At 34.7% G+C, this 20131-nt stretch overlaps 1 protein-coding gene across 5 annotated transcripts in view; it reads left to right on the plus strand.

Annotated features, from left to right (window-relative positions):
- The window catches only part of LOC127941365 (NACHT, LRR and PYD domains-containing protein 3), a gene marked incomplete at its 3' end in the record, with an annotated part of 36483 nt that extends 16535 nt beyond the window's left edge, over nucleotides 1-19948 (plus strand). The window contains 16 exon segments of one of the 5 annotated variants that reach the window (XM_052536364.1): nucleotides 8361-8426; nucleotides 8876-8980; nucleotides 10022-10100; nucleotides 10276-10471; nucleotides 10561-11784; nucleotides 11908-12391; nucleotides 13342-13512; nucleotides 15564-15737; nucleotides 15945-16115; nucleotides 17301-17474; nucleotides 17798-17971; nucleotides 18053-18226; nucleotides 18520-18687; nucleotides 19062-19235; nucleotides 19613-19786; nucleotides 19910-19948. In XM_052536364.1, the coding sequence (XP_052392324.1) occupies nucleotides 8368-8426; nucleotides 8876-8980; nucleotides 10022-10100; nucleotides 10276-10471; nucleotides 10561-11784; nucleotides 11908-12391; nucleotides 13342-13512; nucleotides 15564-15737; nucleotides 15945-16115; nucleotides 17301-17474; nucleotides 17798-17971; nucleotides 18053-18226; nucleotides 18520-18687; nucleotides 19062-19235; nucleotides 19613-19786; nucleotides 19910-19948 (3740 nt within the window). 5 annotated transcript variants of the gene reach the window in all.
- Nucleotides 19949-20131: the final 183 nt, after the last annotated feature.

The raw sequence follows: 20131 nt of genomic DNA on the forward strand, positions 1-20131 counted from the left end.
ATCACCATTTGGACCCATATCTCAAAAATGCTGCAGTAAAAGGGTTTGATATGAGGTGTGCATATAGTATGGGACATCCCTTATAGGAACATACCATTGTTTTTATCTACTTATTAGAAATGGGATCTTTATAGCCCTTTAAAATATAATAATGTCCCATATCTCGAAAATTCTGCAGTAAAATGGTTTGATATGAGGTGTGCATATAGTATGGGATGTCCCTGATAAGAACTGACTTTTGTTTTTTTCTACTTATTAGAAATGGGATCTTTACAGCCCTTTAAAGTGTAAAAATGTCTCGTATCTTAAAAATGCTGCAGTAAAATGGTTTCATATGAAGGGTGCATATAGTATGGGACGTCCCTGATAAGAACTGACTATTGTTTTTTTCTACTTATTAGAAATGTTGTCTTTATAGCCCTCTAAATTGCCACATGGACCCATATCTCAAAAATGCTGCAGTAAAATGGTTTGATATGATTTGTGCATATAGTATGGAATGTCCTTTATAAGATCTGACCATTGTTTTTTTCTACTTATTAGAAATGGGATCTTCACAGCCCGTTAAAGTGTAATAATTTCCCATTTCTGGAAAAAGCTGCAGTAAAATGGTTTGATATGAGATGTGCTCATAGTATGGGACGTCACTGATGAGAACTGACTATTATTTTTTTCTACTTATTAGAAATGGGGTCTTTATAGCACTCTAAATTGCCATATGGACCCATATCTCAAACATGCTGCAGTAAAATGCTTTGATATGAGGTGTGCATATAGTATGGCATGTGCTTTATAAGAACTGACCATTGTTTTTTTCTACTTATTATAAATGGTGTCTTTATAGCCCTCCAAATCACCATTTGGACCCATATCTCAAAAATGCTGCAGTAAAATTGTTTGATATGAGGTGTGCATATAGTATGGCATATCCTTTATAAGAACTGACCATTGTTTTTTTCTACTTATTAGAAATGGGGTCTTTATAGCCCTTTAAAGTGTAATAATGTCCCATATCTCAAAAATGCTGCAGTAAAAGGGTTTGATATGATTTGTGCATATAGTATGGAATGTCCTTTATAAGATCTGACCATTGTTTTTTTCTACTTATTAGAAATGGGATCTTCACAGCCCGTTAAAGTGTAATAATTTCCCATTTCTGGAAAAAGCTGCAGTAAAATGGTTTGATATGAGATGTGCTCATAGTATGGGACGTCACTGATGAGAACTGACTATTATTTTTTTCTACTTATTAGAAATGGGGTCTTTATAGCACTCTAAATTGCCATATGGACCCATATCTCAAACATGCTGCAGTAAAATGCTTTGATATGAGGTGTGCATATAGTATGGCATGTGCTTTATAAGAACTGACCATTGTTTTTTTCTACTTATTATAAATGGTGTCTTTATAGCCATCGAAATCACCATTTGGACCCATATGTCAAAAATGCTGCAGTAAAAGGTTTTGATATGAGGTGTGCATATAGTATGGGAAATCCCTTATAGGAACAGACTATTGTTTTTTTCTACTTATTAGAAATGGTGTCTTTATAGCCCTTTAAATCATTGTATTGTCCCATATATTAAAAATGCTGCAGTAAAATGGTTTCATATGAAGTGTGCATATAGTATGGGATGTCCCTGATAAGAACTGACTATTGTTTTTTTCTACTTATTAGAAATGGTGTCTTTATCGCCCTCTAAATCATTGTATTGTCCCATATCTCAAAAATGCTGCAGTAAAATGGTTTCATATGAAGGGTGCAAATAGTATGTGATGTCCCTGATAAGAACTGACCTTTGTTTTTTTCTACTTATTAGAAATGTTGACTTTATAGCCCTCTAAATCGCGATATGGACGCATATCTCAAAAATGCTGCAGTAAAATGGTTTGATATGAGGTTTGCATATAGTTTGGGATGTCCCTTATATGAACTGACCTTTGTTTTTTTCTACTTATTAGAAATAGGGTTGTGATGAGTGGGGCGGGGCCGCGAGCCATGAGAACGGAATGAGGCCAGTGGAGTGACTGGAAATGAGCGACGCCTGCTCCACTCACCGGTCTCGCGTCCCGCGGTGGAGATGGAAGGATACAAAAGAGGGGGCGACGACAGTGAACAACGAGAAAGGGCCAGGCCAGGCCATGATTTTAGTTTGTACTTGGTTTTTGTTTGTAAGCGACAGTCGTCCGTGAAGGGCTGTCGCAGTGTTTTGTGTTTATTTTGTTATTAAAAGCCTTATTTGATTGATGGCCGGTTTCCGCCTCCTTCTTCCTGTGGATAAAAAGTTTTGTACTCCGCTATAGGGGTCTTTATAGCCCTCTTAATCGCCATATGGACCCATATCTCAAAAATGCTTTAGCAAAATGATTTTTTGTGTATATAGTATGGGACGTCCCTGATAAGAACTGACCATTGTTTTTTTCTATTTATTAGAAATATGATCTTTATAACCCTTTAAAGTGTAATAATGTCCCATATCTCAAAAATGCTGTTGTACAATGGTTTGATATTAAGTTTGCATATAGTATGCGAAGTCCCTTATAAGAACTGACCATTGTTTTTTTTCTACTTGTTAGAAATGGGATCTTTAAAGACTTGTAAAGTGTAATATTATCCTATATCTCTAAAAGTGTCCAGTAAAATGGTTTTATGTGAGGTATGGATATAGTATGGGATGTCTTCTTTAAGAACTGACCTTTAATTGCTTCTTTCTCATCATAAAAAAGTGTCTTCTAAATCAATGAATGTCCCATATCTCGTTTTCTACTAATAATTGTAATGCTTTGAAAGGCTGAAAATTATAGTAATACAGAGCAGTCAAGGAAAACAATAAGTTACACGAATATTAGAGCAGATGGGCGAAAAAGGTCGTCATAGATCAAATCTGAACGTATAGATGAAAAGCGCTCTGAAAGCGCGTTCCCTCTCTGTTGTTCCTGCTATTGCCGTAATTATAGTAATACACGCGCATATAAATTTCACTCGCGGCTGGCTTGACGGTGTTTTTCTGAAGTGCGGCTGGCTTGACCGCAGTGATTACAGTTATTTGGCAAAACAGGCGGAATGTGATATGCGTCATTTAGGCCTGTTTTTATTCCGGAGGATTAAGAACATGATTATAGTTTTTAGAACCGGTGATGTTCAGATTTCTTTTGGCTATAAATACGCAGTGCGCTGTCATAGACATGTAAACAATACCGACGCTGTATTTTGGGCCGAAATGTTTTTTTGTTTTTTTTTCGTAGTGACTTTTATTTTTATAATGCCTAAACTCCGAAAGTTGGACACTTGAGGAGTGAAACCGGTGTCATCTTCACCAGCTTGATCTGTGATTTTTTTTCACAGCAAAGCTCTTGTCTGTAAACCCCTTGGTAAGTCCGCCAGTAAGAAATGTGAAAGAAAGGCGTATCTTCATGTTTAACGTCTATTACCAATAAACACGCAGACTGCTGGAATAAAAGAACATTGTTTTAAATTGAGCTCGATTTGTGAAAATTTTCACAATAGCATTTTATCACGTGGCCGTGTTTCTCTTTGCTCTACCCCCCGTTATTTGTCTAATATTGTTATATGGTTGCTGTTCCAATGAATAACGGTTTCCAATTTATTAGGTAAATGAACTATGCATTTGTACTTGGCTTTTAACTATTGAACTATACTAATAACTATTGAACTATTCTAATCAGTCTTAAAAATTTGGTCAGTTAACCATCCCCTGATTCATTTACTGTACATCACTATTTCGATTCGTGAAAAACAGTGCAGTTATGGTCAGATAACATTTTCCCAGGGTCACTAACATCACTTTTCTTATCTGTGAAAACTTTCAGTTAAGTACAGATCAGAATTGGTAGGGTTATTTTAAGTGTGAGCCAAAATCATCACAATTAAAAGAACCAAAGACTTAAACTACTCCAGTATTGAATTTATTTAATACATGAGTTTCACAATTTGAGTTGAATTACAGAAATAAATGAACTTTTCCTCGACATTCTAATTTATTGAGAAGCACCTGTATTCATTTTAAGCTTCTATAATACAAAAATGTATCATTTAATTTCATGGTTCTTACCCTGTCTTTATAATGATACGTATAAGGATTTTTTTTAAACATCTGTATACAAGTATATGCATATACTGTTGTTTATTTAAATCATATTATTACTTTTATATATTCTTATTCTGTTTTTTATTTTCTTAATTATTACTGTTTTATCCTGCAATGTATCTAAATCAAATCAAAATCAAATCAAAGTTTATTTATAGAGCACCTTTTTAAAACAGCAGGTGTTCACCAAAGTGCTGTACATACAATAAAAAGTAAACAGTAGAACTAAAAAGCACAAAAAGAAATAAAATATTATAAATAAAAACACAATAAAATATGCAATAAATACAATAATGATTTATAACACACACTTAAAAGAACTCCTAACAGGTAACTCTCATACTGTGTTATATGCTGTACTATACAAATATGTTTTTAAATGTAATTTAAAAACAGCAAGTGAAGATGCCTGCCTAATGTACAAAGGTAAATTATTTTAGAGTTTCGGGGCCGCTACTGCAAAGGCACGGTCACCTCTGCTCTTTAATCTTGCATTGGGGGAGACTAAAAGCAGTTGCCCAGCAGACCTAAGTGCTCTGGATGGAGCATATGGCTGTAATAGATCTGAGAGGTATTTAGGAGCAGTGTTATTTAATGATTTAAAGACTAAAAGTAAAATCTTGGAATCAATTCTAAAATGAACTGGCAACCAGTGAAGGGAAGCTAATATAGGTGTAATGTGGTCTCGTTTGCGTGTCCCTGTCAATAAACGTGCAGCCGCGTTTTGTACCCTCTGCAAACGTGTTAGAGATGCCTCACCAATGCCTACATAGAGACTATTACAATAGTCCAGGCGGGATGATATAAAAGCATAGATGACCCTCTCAAAATCAGTAAAAGATACAAATGACTTGACTTTAGATAATTGCCTTAACTGATAAAAACACGATTTAACGAAATTAATCTGTTTATCTAGTTTAAAGTCACCGTCCATTAAAACACCTAGGTTTTTTACAACGGGCTTCACATATGGCTTTAAGTCACCAAGATCTACATCAGGGGTATTGATGGTACCACCAGGTCGAAACAAAATTATTTCAGTTTTATCTTCATTGAACTTTAAGAAATTGGAGGCCATCCAGGCTTTAATATCCTCAAGACATCTCAACAAAGGTGCTATAGAGTTTGCATTGTTTCGTTTTTAAGGCAGACAGAGTTGCGAGTCATCTGCATGACAGTGAAATGAGATGCCTTGTTTCCTAAATATGGACCCTAAAGGTAATATATATAAGGAAAATAAAATGGGTCCAAGAATGGAACCCTGAGGGACTCCACATACAAGAGATGCAGTAGAAGACACAAATTCCCCAAGACGTATCGAGAAAGTTCTTTCACCCAAATAAGATCTAAACCATTGTAACGCGGCACCATTTATACCAACACAAAAATATAGTTTATAAATCAGTTCCTGTATTTTTTTATTATTTTTGCTTATTTAATATTCTTTTATTTGCTTTACTACACTTTATTTTTCTTTCTTCACCCTCTTCTTTGTTTATGTATGTATGTACAGTGGGTATTGAAAATAATCTCTACATTTACATTTTGTTGCTATGCAGCCTGAAATGAAGATGGACAGTTTTTGATTTGTTTATTCATTGCAACTTATAACATCCAAGTGTAAGATATAAATCCAACATTTCAGAAAAAAACAATCACACAGTTTGAAAAGGGATCATCGCGTTGGGTATTGTTTTCGTCTCTTTAATTACATCTACTTTAATATTTGTCCACTCACTCTTCTTTGCAGAATTGCTCGAGTTCAGTTAAATTTCATGATGACCATGGGATTTCACTTCTCCAAACACTCTGTGAGCAGTTTTGCTGCGAGCTTTGTGTCATTGTCATATTAGAAGGTAAACCTTGTTCCCGTTGACAACTTTCTGGCAGAAGGCAGTAGATTTTCCTCAAGAATTTGACATTATTTTCCCCCATGCATTTGTCTTCCATCCGGACAATTGCTCCAGTCCTTGCTGCAGAGAAACACCCCATAAAAGGATATTACCACCTCAGCTGTCACATACTTAACTGTAAAAGTTTTCACAGATCAGAAAAGTGATGTTAGTGACCCTGGGAAGGGTAAGCTGACCAAAGTTCAACTGTGAAAGCTTTCACAGATCAGAAAAGTAATGTTTGTGACCCTGGGAAGGATCAGCTGACCCGAAAGTGAACTGTGAAAGTTTTTACAGATTAGAATAGGGATGTTACTGACTCAGGGAAACCCTTATCTTACCACAACTGCACTGTTAATGTTTTTCACGAATTGAAATAGGGATGTAAACAAATAAGATGATGGTTAACTGACCAAATGTTTAAGATCAGAATAGTTAAGGATCAAGAAGGGTAAACTGACAAAAGCTAAACTGTGAAACTTTGGCAAATCAGAATATTGAAGCCAAATACAAAAGCAAAGGCACAACAACCAAAACTTTATTGTCAAACAAAGTGCACACGTATATATATAAAAATGCATATATACAGTACAGACCAAAAGTTTGGAAACATTACTATTTTTAATGTTTTTGAAAGAAGTTTCTTCTGCTCATCAAGCCTGCATTTATTTGATCAAAAATACAGAAAAAATAATAATATTGTGATATAGCTATTATTACAATTTAAAATGATTGTTTTTAAATTTATTATACTTTAAATTATCATTTATTTCTGTTAAGCAAAGCTGAATTTTTAGGATCATCATCACATGATCCTTTAGAGATCATTGTAATATGATGATTCATTATCAAAGCTGGAAACAGTTCTGCTGCTTAATATTTTTTCAGAACGTGTGATACTTTTTTTGCATACTTCGCTTTGGACAAAAGCGTCTGCTAAATGAATAAATGTAAATGTACTTTCATGAATAAAAAGTAAAAAAAAAAAAAGTTGTTTTTAAATATAAATATTTTGTAATAACAATATACACTACTGGTCAGTAATTTGGGGTCAGTCATTTTTTTTTCCTTCTTCTTTTTAAATAAAATCAATACTTTTATTCAGCAAGGATGTGTTAAATTGATAAAAAGTGATAGAAACATTTTATTCATCAAATATATTAGACAGCAGAACTGTTTCCAACACTCATAATAAATCAGAATATTAGAATGATTTCTAAATGATCATGTGATCGACTGGATGTTACATGTGACACTGAAGGCTGGAGTAATGATGCTGAAAATTCAGCTTTGCATCAAAGGAATAAATTATTTTTTTAAAGTATATTCAAATAGAAAACTATTATTTTAAGTTGTAATAATATTTCACAATATTACAGTTTTTTCTGTATTTTGGATCAAATAAATGCAGGCTTGATGAGCCGAAGAAACTTATTTCAAAAACATTAAAAATAATAATGTTTCCAAACTTTTGGTCTGTACTGTACTGTGTGTGTGTGTGTGTATATATATATATATATATATATATATATATATATATATATATATATATATAAAATGTACTATATAGTATACATATATACTGTATATGTAAGTTCATTTACCTAATAAATTGGAAACCATTATTCATTGGAACAGCAACCATAGAACAATATTAGACAAATAACGGGGGGTAGAGCAAAGAGAAACATGGCAACGTGATAAAATGCTATTGTGAAAATTTTCACAAATCGAGCTCAATTTAAAACATTGTTCTTTTATTCCAGCAGTCTGCGTGTTTATGTTAAACATGAAGAACGCCTTTTTTTCACATTCCTTACTGGCTGACTTACCAAGGGGTTTACATACAAGAGCTTTGCTGTGAAAAAAATCACAGATCAAGCTGGTGAAGATGACACCGGTTTCACTCCTCTAAGTGTCCAACTTTCTGAGCTATAGGCATTATAAAAATTAGAGCCACTACGAAAAAAAAAAACAGATTTTGGCCCAAAATACAGCGTCACCAGAATTCAGAAATCATAGATATTTGTTATTGTTTACATGTCTACGACAGCGCACTGCGTATTTATAGCCAAAAGAAATCTGAATATCAAACGGCAAACTATCTTCATTGCGGTTTCGAACCGAACTTTCGAATGCCACAGATATTAAAACTTTACGTTTATTGAAAAGCGTTACTGTTAACGAATAATACATAAATGTTGTTCCTTCATTATCTCTTTCATTTCAGGCTATTTATGTGAAATCCAAAGTATTTTTAAATCAGACCGTTAGATTTAGACAGACATATGTGTATTTAGTTTTTGTAAAAGAATCATGTAACAAAAATCAGCTTTGTCTAAATGTAAAATTTTGCAGTAGGCCTATGTCAGAGGAGCAAGGAAAAGAGTGTCCTTGTGAGATGAGTCTCTCAGAGAAACAGAGGTAAGACTGCGTTTTATACACAATGTCACATTTAATAAAAGACTAATGTTCTGCTTTTTCCTGTAGATGTTTTGAGAAGTTTTTGTTCATTTTCTCACCCACTCATGCACAAGTAGGACTACATTCAGTAGGCTATTACGGATACAATAGTTATAATGTTTTTAGTATTTTAGTTGATTCTTTCTAATATACATCTGGTCACACGATTCGTGGTAAAGTGGAAATTGAGCAGTTATTAGGATGTGTGAGTTCATGTACAAATTCAGTTTAGAGTCTATAGAAGAATAAAAGCAGGAATGATTTAGGAAGGAAACTTGTCTAGAGTCAAACAGAGGAATGCAGGAAATAGTTGGTGTGCCTTTTTGCCTTGTTCTGTTTGCACAGCAAATGTCTTCAAATGAGACTCAAGTATCTCCTGTAGTAAAGTGTTTTGCTCTTTGTGTCATTAGTGTGCGATCAGGCTCATATGTGTTCAGCTCTGTGTCTATAAAGAGTGACCAATCAAAAGGTGAACCACCGGCATTCAGTGAGAAAAAAACATCATCTACCAAAAGGTATTTTATGTCTTTTACATTACATCATTGTGTTACTTAATTTCTCCTCCAAGTTTCATGTGATCGAGATTAAATAAAATAATAAATCACAGAAAAAGACTGGTAAGCTTATACTCTGTAATAAACTCTATAGAGCTTCTTTCCTTTCATCCAGTTACACAGGGAACCACTAGGGTGCGTAAACTTAAATGGAAAGACACCATGCAAGCAAACTTAAATACATAGCATTTAGCTATGAGAAGCACAAGTGTATGACTATACTGACTTTTTGTCATTAGTGAAATATGCAAACACTGAAATTATTTAAAATAAATTATATATTTGTTTGTATACCCATTTAATTATTGTGTTCTGAGCTGCTGAACAACAGGTTAAAATACCTGTTATCAAATGCGTAATTTACTATTACTTACCAGCCCCTTTGTTTTTTGTTTTTTGTTTATAGGAAAGAAAATAATATAATTAGAGAACTAGTTTATAAAGGTATAGTTCACCTAAATTTGAAAATTGTCATTTACTCACCCTTATATCATTCCAAAACCTTAAGACGTTCATTCATCTTCAGAATGCAAATGAAGATATTAATAGTCTGTAATTTTTGTCCATCCACTGACAATCACTGAAAAAATATTTAAGTTTTAAAAAGTAAAAAATATATAAATACATCTTAAAACTAATACATATGAACTGAACAGTTTAATCCAAGAATTCTGAAAAGACACAATTCCTTTATGATTAACAGATATTATTTTATTCACAAATCAAATTTTGCATTTTTATGTATAGGAACCAGCAAGGTTTGTTCTTGTGTGTACGACTGAGCTGCTGTTGACCATATTTGATGTGCTCAAAGTATGTGCATTGATCAATGTTTATATGTGAATAAAAGCCAAAATTACATGTATGCACCATATAAAGCACAGCAACAATGTGAACATAAACAGCTAATACTTTCCTTTTCTCTTTGTTAAAATAAGTTAAATAAGAGAAAAAGACTTCTCTAATATAAAAATTCTATTTTATTTTCATTTTACAAACTAGCATTCAGTACGAGACATTAGGTTTAGGCATCCAGACTCACAAGAACCATTTCAAAGAAAACCTCCTGTGGATCTTCCAGGTAGGAAAGAAATACGTTTTCAAAAACTAATAAATTTATAGCATAATAAGTAAATATTTTATTGAACAAAGCATCCCATTTTAGTTTGATTTTATATGTGTGTGTGTGTGTGTGTGTTTAATGTATGAATATGTAATTTTGTTTGTTTTGTATCTTTTTCTTGCATTGTTATTAGGATCTTGAGAGTAAAGTGATCAAGTTTCTGAAGGATGAGCTAGAAACGTTTAAGAAAATATTACAAAAAGAGAACACACAATACTTTGTGAAGGACTTTAATGAGAATAGATGCATTATCAGTGAAGCAGCTCTTGATCTCACACTCTACTTTCTTAGAAGTATGAAGCAAGATGAAGCTGCTGATACTCTAGAAGGTAAGAGACTCATGGACATCTGTCATATTGTCACTTATAAATGTAGGAAAATTAGTATAAAAATATCTGAATTTTATTCCTGTGTTTAGATGAGCTGTTCTTCATTCATCAGCTAAAATGCAATCTGAAGAAAAAGTATCAATGTGTGTTTGAAGGAATTGCAAAGCAAGGTGACTCTATACTTCTGAATAACATCTACACAGATCTCTATATCACTCAGGGTTGTAGTGAACAGGTCAATACTGAACATGAGGTAAGACAGATTGAGTCCTTTTCAAGGCATAATGAATCACATGAGATACAAGTTGAATGCAAAAATTTATTTGAAGCAACCGAACAAGACAAGGAGATCAGAACTGTAATGACAAAAGGAGTTGCTGGTATTGGAAAAACCATCTGTGTGCAAAAGTTTGTTCTGGATTGGGCTGAAGAAAAAGAAAATAAAAACATCAGCTTCATATTTCCTCTTCCATTCAGAGAGATGAACTTAAAGGAGAAAGAAACACAAAGCTTGATGGGTCTTCTAAATGAGTTTTTCCCAGAGACAAAAGGACTGAACCTTACAAGAAAGAATAAATTTAAAGTTTTGTTCATCCTTGATGGACTGGATGAATGTCGTCTTCCTCTAAACTTTGACAGTAATGAGACATGGCATGATGTATCATCACCAGCTTCTCTAGAAGTTCTCCTAACGAACCTCATCAAGGGAAATCTGCTTCCTTCTGCTCTCATCTGGATCACCACCAGACCAGCAGCTGCCAGTAAGATTCCTCCTGACTGTATTGACCGGCTGACAGAGATACGAGGATTCAATGATGCACAAAAGGAAGAATACTTCAAAAAAAGATTAACAGATGAAAATCTGGCCAAAGAAATCATTGGTCACATTAAACAATCAAAGAGTCTCTTTATCATGTGTCACATCCCAGTCTTCTGCTGGATTTCAGCCACTGTTCTCCAGAATATTTTAGAGGAGAAAAGAAAGAATGATTTGAAAAACAATCAAGCTGATGGTGCCTCCAAAACACTACAGGAATCAAATACTGAAGACACTCCCAAGACCCTGACACAAATGTACACACACTTTCTTCGCTTTCAAATCCTGCAGAGCAGACGAAAGTATGATGGAAAATACACTGCAGATGTTTCCTGGGATAAAGACGCCATTCTTTCACTGGGGAAACTGGCATTTGATCAGCTGGAAAGAAACAATGTGATCTTCTATGACACAGACCTGGAAGCCTGTGGTATTGGCATCTGTAAAGCATCCGTGTATTCAGGCATGTGTACCCAGATCTTTAAAAAGGAAACAGGTATCATTCTTGGTACCATGTACTGCTTTGTTCACTTAAGCATTCAAGAGTTTATTGCAGCCCTTTATGCACATCTGTTTCTAGACATCAACAAGAAAATTGTGTTTGTTCATGAGTCTACAGAACAGGAAAATAAAGATGAAACCATGATTGATTTGCTTAAGACTGCAGTGGACAAAGCACTCGAGAGTGACAATGGACACCTGGACCTTTTCCTTCGCTTCCTTCTTGGTTTGTTACTCCAATCCAATCGACAACTCTTACGAGGTCTGTTGACACAGCAAGGCAACAATGACAAGAGCAAAAAGGAAATAGTTCATTACATCAAGCAGAAATTAGAAGATAATCCATCTCTAGAGAGATCCATCAATCTGTTCTACTGTCTGAATGAACTGAACGAACAAACTCTGGTGAAAGAGATTCAGATCCACCTTAACAAAGGAAGTCTCTCATCTGCTGACCTTTCTCCTGCCCAGTGGTCTGCTTTGGCCTTTGTGTTGTTGACATCAGATGAGGAGATGGAGGAGTTCGAGCTTCAGAAATTCAAGAAATCAGATGAGTGTCTCATTAGATTATCAGCAATCATCAAAACATCCAAAAGAGCTCTGTAAGTCATTTAATAAAGTCTTGTTTTTGCACTCATCTGGAAAACATTTCTCTACATTAATCAATGGTTATTCTTAATCATGTTCCATGTGCAATACAACTATTTGAAAATCTGGAATCTAAGTTTGCATAAAAATCTAAACCCCCTAAGTTGTCCAAATGAATTCTTAGCTATGCATATTAAAAATTAAGTTTTGATGTATTTACATTAAGAAATGTACAAAATATCTTAATGGAACATGATCTGTACTTAATATCCTAATGAATTTTGGCATAAAAGAAAAATCTATTTTTTTCTTTGGCTATTGCTTAAAATATACCCCAGCGACTTAAGACTGGTTTTGTGGTCTAGAGTCACACACACACACAAACACACACACACACACACACACATATATATATATATATATATATATATATATATATATATATATATATATATATATATATATATATATATATATATATATATATATATTTCTTTATGTATTATGTAGAAAATTATGTTCTTCAGCAAAACATGCACTTTAGTCAGCAGTGGAAGAAGCATCACATTACAACACTTTGGTCCATAGTTATTTCCACTCCAGCAACGCAGTTCTCTTCAACTCTGCAATAGAGGACATATACTTTTACAAAATCTTAATCCTTAGATTCTGTACTTCAAGATGCAATAAAACTAGCACATTCAAATGTATACCTTATTGTTATTAAAGCTTAACACATATTTTATTCAGACAAAGTTGCTTGTTTTTATCTAACAAGATGGTCACAGAATAATAAAAGAAGAAATACAGAAAATATTAGTTTTTAAGAGTAATGCCAGTAATGTTCATGTATAACTATTAGGTGAAAAAAATGTATTTAGTATTTGTATTATTAAGTATTTTTATTTACTAAATGTATGTATTCAGTCTTTGAATTCTGTGATGTGATTTATTTCCTTTGTAGATTAAATGAATGTAACTTAACAGAAAAAAGCTGTTCAGCACTGGCTGCAGTTCTTGGATCAGATACCAACCTGAAAGAACTCAACATGAACAATAATAATCTGCATGATTCAGGAGTGAAGCTACTCTGCACTGGACTGAAAAATATACAGTGTGAATTGGAGATATTGAGGTAAGTTGTGGGAAAACAGATCATTTTTATTTATATAAGATATTATTTCTAAAATGTATATATATGTATGTGTTGTACATTAAATAGACAAATTATGAATTTTACATTTTATCTCTAAAAATATGTTTAAAAATATGTGTAGTATTAGGGACAGTTCACAGAAAAATGAAAATGAAAAACATATGTGCGTATGTAATCAGTTAGCTCCAGACTGGATAGCTGCTTTATCACAGAAAATCTAATTGTAGTTCTAACTTAAAGCAACACTTGCCGCATTACCGCCGAAATTACCCGGAACATTTGTATCAGGAACTTTTTTCCCCATGAACTTTTTTCCCCCCAGACCTGTTGCTTTCTGCGTTTCCACCACGGTGTAAAATACCGGGAAGGTTAGGCAAATAGACTGGTGACGTAGGTCTGTGCGAGTTTCTTAATACTATAGTACGCAATTTTGGACATGCATCCTCGGTAGTTCAGACTTTGTGCATTCGACTCTGGAGTGTGATGTCCGCGATGACGCAAATCCGGTAAATCTGCAAACAGCAGCGTACTTGATAACATCAGTCAGCTCGCCTTGTCTACTGCTATTTTCCTCATTGCACATTTACAATAACGAAAATAGGATATCAAATACCACTGCCTACTTTCGTTTTCATTTAAACATAATAACAGCGGCAGAAATGTACTTAGTTCAGGGAAATGTGTGTATATATATATATACAGCCATTACAATGAAACAAAATATTATATAAATTTGCCTTTTTTATTTTAATTTTAACATATAGATAAATTGAATATAGACCAAAGATAACCAGTTAAATTTACCCAAAATGAATTATATTTTATGTTTAACCACTAGAGAGACAGAGGTGAGAGTGCTCTAGGCAGATACATGAGGACTGAGCTCCCGCTGATCGGGTGGAGCTCACCGTCTCCGAGATCGGCGAAAAACATTTCTAAATAGGCGTTGTCTTTTTCAATAAACCACAGATTTGAGTTTTAAACAACTACATTCTCACCCGAAATACTTTTAAAATTACATTTCATGACACAATAACAGTAATAATTTGAAAATAATCCGAATAAATGGTGGTTGAACTCAACCAATGCTGCGTGAATTCAACCAATCAGGATGTTTAGCGCCCAAGTCCCGCCCCCGAAAGTTCCGGAACTTTGAAAAAGTACTACCTCGCCAGCAGGGACTTTCTGAGGGGCATTTATTTTACCCAGAGCTTAATTTAGTTCCTGCGGTGTAAACACACAGAGTACCAGGCCAAAGTCCCTAGTTCCTGGATAAAGTTCCTGTGGTGGAAACGTAGCTGCTTGATTTAAGGCTATCTATTGCATGAAGTACTAAGTTATATAAATAAACGTGACTGGACTTTACTGGAGTACCTCATGCAAACATCCACATCGCTGTAATCAGATGTGTTTTAAACTGCTGTTGTTGTTTGTTGTTTAATTCATTATTGAGAGGAAAATGCACAGTATATATTTGGATATTCATCCAAACACTACTCAGCACCCTCAGGTTCAGATCTGCTCCGTTTTCTGCTCTAAACTGAAGCGCTGTATTTTTCTTCTCTTGAATTGCATCAGGAGACCTGAATTACAGTCTTGCGCTACAGCGCCACATTGGTCAAACCGAGTCATTGCAGTCTCTTACATTATTTATGAGTTCAAACAACTGCTGGGCAACAAAAATATTTGTACACATTTTTTTTTTTTTTTGTCGATCAAACCCATTAGACGTTCCTTCATCTCTGAAACACAAATTAAGATGTTTTAATGAAATCTGAGACTTCTTTCCCTTCACTGGACGTCCATGAAACCACAATTTTGATGCTTCAAAAAGATTGTTAAAGTAATCCATATGAACTGAGCATTTCATGTGGGTCTTCTGAAGAGAAATTATCATGTTATATGATCAACAAATTCAATTTAGTCACATATATGGAGCACATCAGATATGGTAAATAGAAGCTCAGCTTATTTTAATAATGTTCTAGAATAACTGGTAAGTTGAATGTTACATTTTTGTTTCTGTTAAGGCTTTCAAACTGCGGTATCACTGAAGAAGGTTATAAAGCTCTGGCTTCAGCTCTGAGATCCAACCCTTCACACCTGATAGAGCTGGATCTCACAGGAAATGATCCTGGACAATCAGGAGTGAAGCAGCTTGATGATTTACTACAGGATCCAAACTGTCAACTGAAGACACTGAGGTGAGACGAGATGAAGTAATACATAATACGTAATATGCAGGCAAATTATTTCTAGAAATATTATTTCATTAATACCATCTATTACATCAAAGGGACTTTACGATAAACCATTTTACCTTTGATTTGCTCATTAAAATAGGCTGCTATTGTTTGTTGCACCGAGTTTTAGAACTGAACTGAATCTTGCTTTATCTTCTCTTTCTGCAGGTTTTTGGGTCCTGTTGCAGAGGAAGCCTGTCAGTATGTGACTGGAATTGTGGGTAAAAACTTGTTACTTTTGAGACAGCTGAATCTAAGTGAAAGTGAAATAGGAGACACACGAGTCAATCAGATTGCTGCTCTACTGCAGGATAAACACTGTAAACTCAACACACTGACGTGAGTATCTAACATCTTTCATCAGAACTTTTTACATTTTAGGGTTGTATTGAATAATTTGCACTGTAAACATTAAGATGTTTTTTTTTTGTAGCTGAGTGCTAAAAACACAATGCCTTAATAACCAGGGAATGAAAACATTGTACAACGTTGTACAACATGCGTACACTTTGCTTATTACACACACACAAATGTGAAGTACACTTTTTACATTTTTATAAAAAAAATTAAAAGATTTAAAGTGTAAAACATTATCATTGTGTATGTAAATATAAAAATCCCTACATGTCATAATGGATAATCATTGCATGCATCAGAATTACATGCACAAGCAGATCCGTTCCCTCACAAGAGAAGGGTTCAGCTTTTCCACTTGCCAATTCCGCCTTGTAAATAGTTTATCCGCCATGGCAATGGGAGATGACACTCTGATTGGTTTATGGCACTCTACTCCAAATCACACCCATTACTCATTAAAGAAGATTAGTCTGTAATGTTTCTGTTTGAGCATAAAATAGATCTGCAACGTTACAAAGCTCAAAGTCTCCTTCATTCAGAAGGAGATATTTTATTTAACAGAAATAAAATAAAGTAGTTTTCAAAAACTACAACAAACAACTCGTTTGGACTATAACGCATATTTTCCGGGATTTGTGATATAACAAATATCAACGAATGAGACAAGACCTGGTTGAGATACACTAGAGAAGGCAAAGAGTGTTATTATCACTATGTTGGAGACATGCTAGGCTTTCCCAAGGCAGTCAAACTTAGTGGTTACAATCATCTGGGTTTAAATCATGCTCATTTATTAATATGATTTTGATGCAATATTTACAATGAGCTGGCAGGCGCTATGGTAAGGGGAATGACATTTCCCAACTAGGCGCCAAGTGGAGCCAATAATAAGACACACTGGCCCAGCTAAACATTCAGCTGCTCAGCTGTTTTGAACTTCTTTGTACACCTGAGCGATGAATGAATTTTAGGCTCAATATATCTCAGGGCTTTCGTACTCAATGACTTATAAAGAGCTGGAGTTCACATTAAATTTGTGGAAATTTTTTCACTTAAGTGATTTTGTGATCTGGCAAAATAAAGATCAGTCTTGTTCTCTGTTTGTTATGAAGATGTTATATCATCACCATAATGAAGAGTTTGTTTGTCTCATTGCTCCAAATGTAGGTTAAGATTCTGTTATTTGACAGATGAAGGTTGTTCAGCTCTCACTTCAGCACTGAAATCAAACCCATCACAACTGAGAGAGCTGGACCTGAGTGGAAATCAACTAGGAGACTGTGGACTGAAAAACATTTGTGATCTACTGATGAACCCACAATGCAATCTGGAAAAGCTAGAGTTAGTAACATTATACTGTACAGCAGTTACAGTGTGATTAAAGTTCACTGTTATTTATCTTAAGTACACAGGGTCAAAATTGGCATTTCCTCATTGTTCACACTGTATATTAAGCATCTTTGACTAGAAAGTAATTATTTAATTTAAAGACTTTAATACAGTGTACTGGTTGTACATTCTGGTCTGCAGAAATGTTATGAAATACACATCTGCTGCTACAAAAAACAAGTCATAAAAGTTTATTTTATGATAACAACTGACGGGGATGTACATTTTGACTTATTTATCATCATAGATCTGAGTCATTGCTCCTTTCTCTTCAGGCTGTGTGGATGCAGTATTAAAGAGAAACACTGTTACCTTCTGAGTTCAGCTCTGCGTCTAAACCCATCACATCTGAGAGAGCTGGACCTCAGTGGGAATGAACTAAAAAACACAAGAGTGAAGCACTTATGTGACGCACTGAAGGATGCACACTGTAAACTGGAGAGACTGAGGTGAGGAACATTCACAACACATAAAGTGTTTATATATCTGAGTGAAACAATGAAGTGTTTGTTTCATTTCTCCCAATGCAGGTTAAGGTACTGTGATATGACACATGAGTGTTGTTCTGCTCTGACTTCAGCTCTGAAATCAAACCCGTCACACCTGAGAGAGCTGAACCTGAGTGGGAACAAACTAGGAGACTCTGGAGTTGAAAACCTCGGTGATCTACTGATGAACCCACAATGCAATGTGGAAATACTAGAGTTAGTAGCATTATACTGTACAGCAGTTACAGTGTGATTAAAGATTACTCTTTAGTTATTTAATTTAAGACAACATGGCCAATTGCATCATGTATAGCACTGCAACTTGCATTTCACAAACTCTTTTTTAACCCGTGAAGATGCTCAAGACTTGTATTAGACTCGAACACGCAACCAACTCTCAAACCATTAGACCAAAACATTATCAGTGAGTGTGTGGTGTTCAGTCCTGAAAATTTACACATGAGCTTAATATGGATCTGATTCATTGTCTTTTCCCTTACTGTCTTCAGTCTGTGTGAATGCAGTATTACAGAGGAACAGTGTCTCACCCTGAGTTCAGTTCTGAAATCAACACACCTGAGAGAGCTGGACCTCAGTGGGAATAAAATGAAAAACACAGGAGTAAATCACTTATGTGACGTACTGAAGGATTCACACTTTAAACTGGAGAGATTGAGGTGAGTAACAAGCACACATAAGAATGAAAATGCTTGAAATCATCAGTCTAAACCAGACATTTCAAGGCCCTTGATGTGGTTTCAAAGAACAAACGGGTGTGATGTACTTTCAAACAAAATCTTGACTTTGTCTTGGTTGTTTGATACAGCTCGCAAGCACAAAATTTGAGTGAAGCATGAGTGGATATTTTTTAGTGAATGGGATGCAAAACTACAGTTCATACTCCCAGTGCAAATGCTGTATTCTGTTAATATAGGTGTATATACAATGATTTTGCGATGTGGTGAAATAAAAAAAAAATCTCATTCACTTAATGTTTCCATGAAAGTTAATATAACTGTACAGAACATTACTCTGATTTCTCTTCATGTAGGTTCAGAGGCTGTGATTTGACAGATGATGGCTGTTCTGCTTTGACTTCAGCTCTGAAATCAAACCCATCAGACTTGAGAGAGCTGGACCTGTGCGGAAATCAACTAGGAGAATCAGGAGTGAAAAACCTCAGGGATCTACTGATGAACCCAGAATGCAATCTGGAAATACTAGCGTTAGTAACATTATACTTTACAGCAGTTATAGTGTGATTAAAATGTATTATGGATTGATAGTTCAGTTTGTGTATCAGTAAAAAGAGCTTAAAAATTGAAGCATTTGAATCTTTGTGGCTATAAAATTTCATCCGCTGAAATCTGACAAATCTTTGCCGTGAAACGACAAAATTTAGAAAAGACTAACATGAATGACAACAGATTTCTTTGACATAGTTGCATGGTTTTTACAGTACTTTTCACTAAATAATAAGCAAAATGTGTATTTAGTAATGGGTAAACTAATCTCTAAAATGACAAACTTAATTGTGGTTACTGTACAAAATGAATGTGATCACATTAAGAACTGAATCATTGTTCTTTATGTTTCTGTCAGTCTGTGTGGATGCAGTATTACAGAGAAACAGTGTCTCACCCTGATTCTAGGTCTGTGTTCAAACGCATCACACATGAGAGAGCTCGATTTGAGTGGGAATGAACTAAAAAACACAGGAGTGAAGCACTTATGTTACTTACTGAAGGATTCACACTGTAAACTGGAGAGACTGAGGTGAGGAACATATTTACATACAAGAAAAAACGTTTAGCAATTGCCTCAAAAAGAGAATTTTGAACTTTGGGTGAAAGTAAAATGATCACTCTTCCTCTGTCTTTATGTTTTATCTCTTTCTAGTCTAAATGACTGTGCCATTACAGATGTTGCTTGTTTGGCCACAATCAAACACTAATTTGAAATTTATTCCACAATCTCTTCTGATGCTCCCTTACAGCCTAGAGAGAGAGCACTGGTTTAGCTGGAGAGCTGGTGTGAATCTCATAAGTAGTTTTGGTGGATGGATTACATCATTATCTAAAGCACGGGGACCTGTGAAATCAGCAGTACATGATCAGTCAG

This window comes from Carassius gibelio, chromosome A21, assembly GCF_023724105.1.
Source record: "Carassius gibelio isolate Cgi1373 ecotype wild population from Czech Republic chromosome A21, carGib1.2-hapl.c, whole genome shotgun sequence".
Classification (NCBI taxonomy): domain Eukaryota; kingdom Metazoa; phylum Chordata; class Actinopteri; order Cypriniformes; family Cyprinidae; genus Carassius; species Carassius gibelio.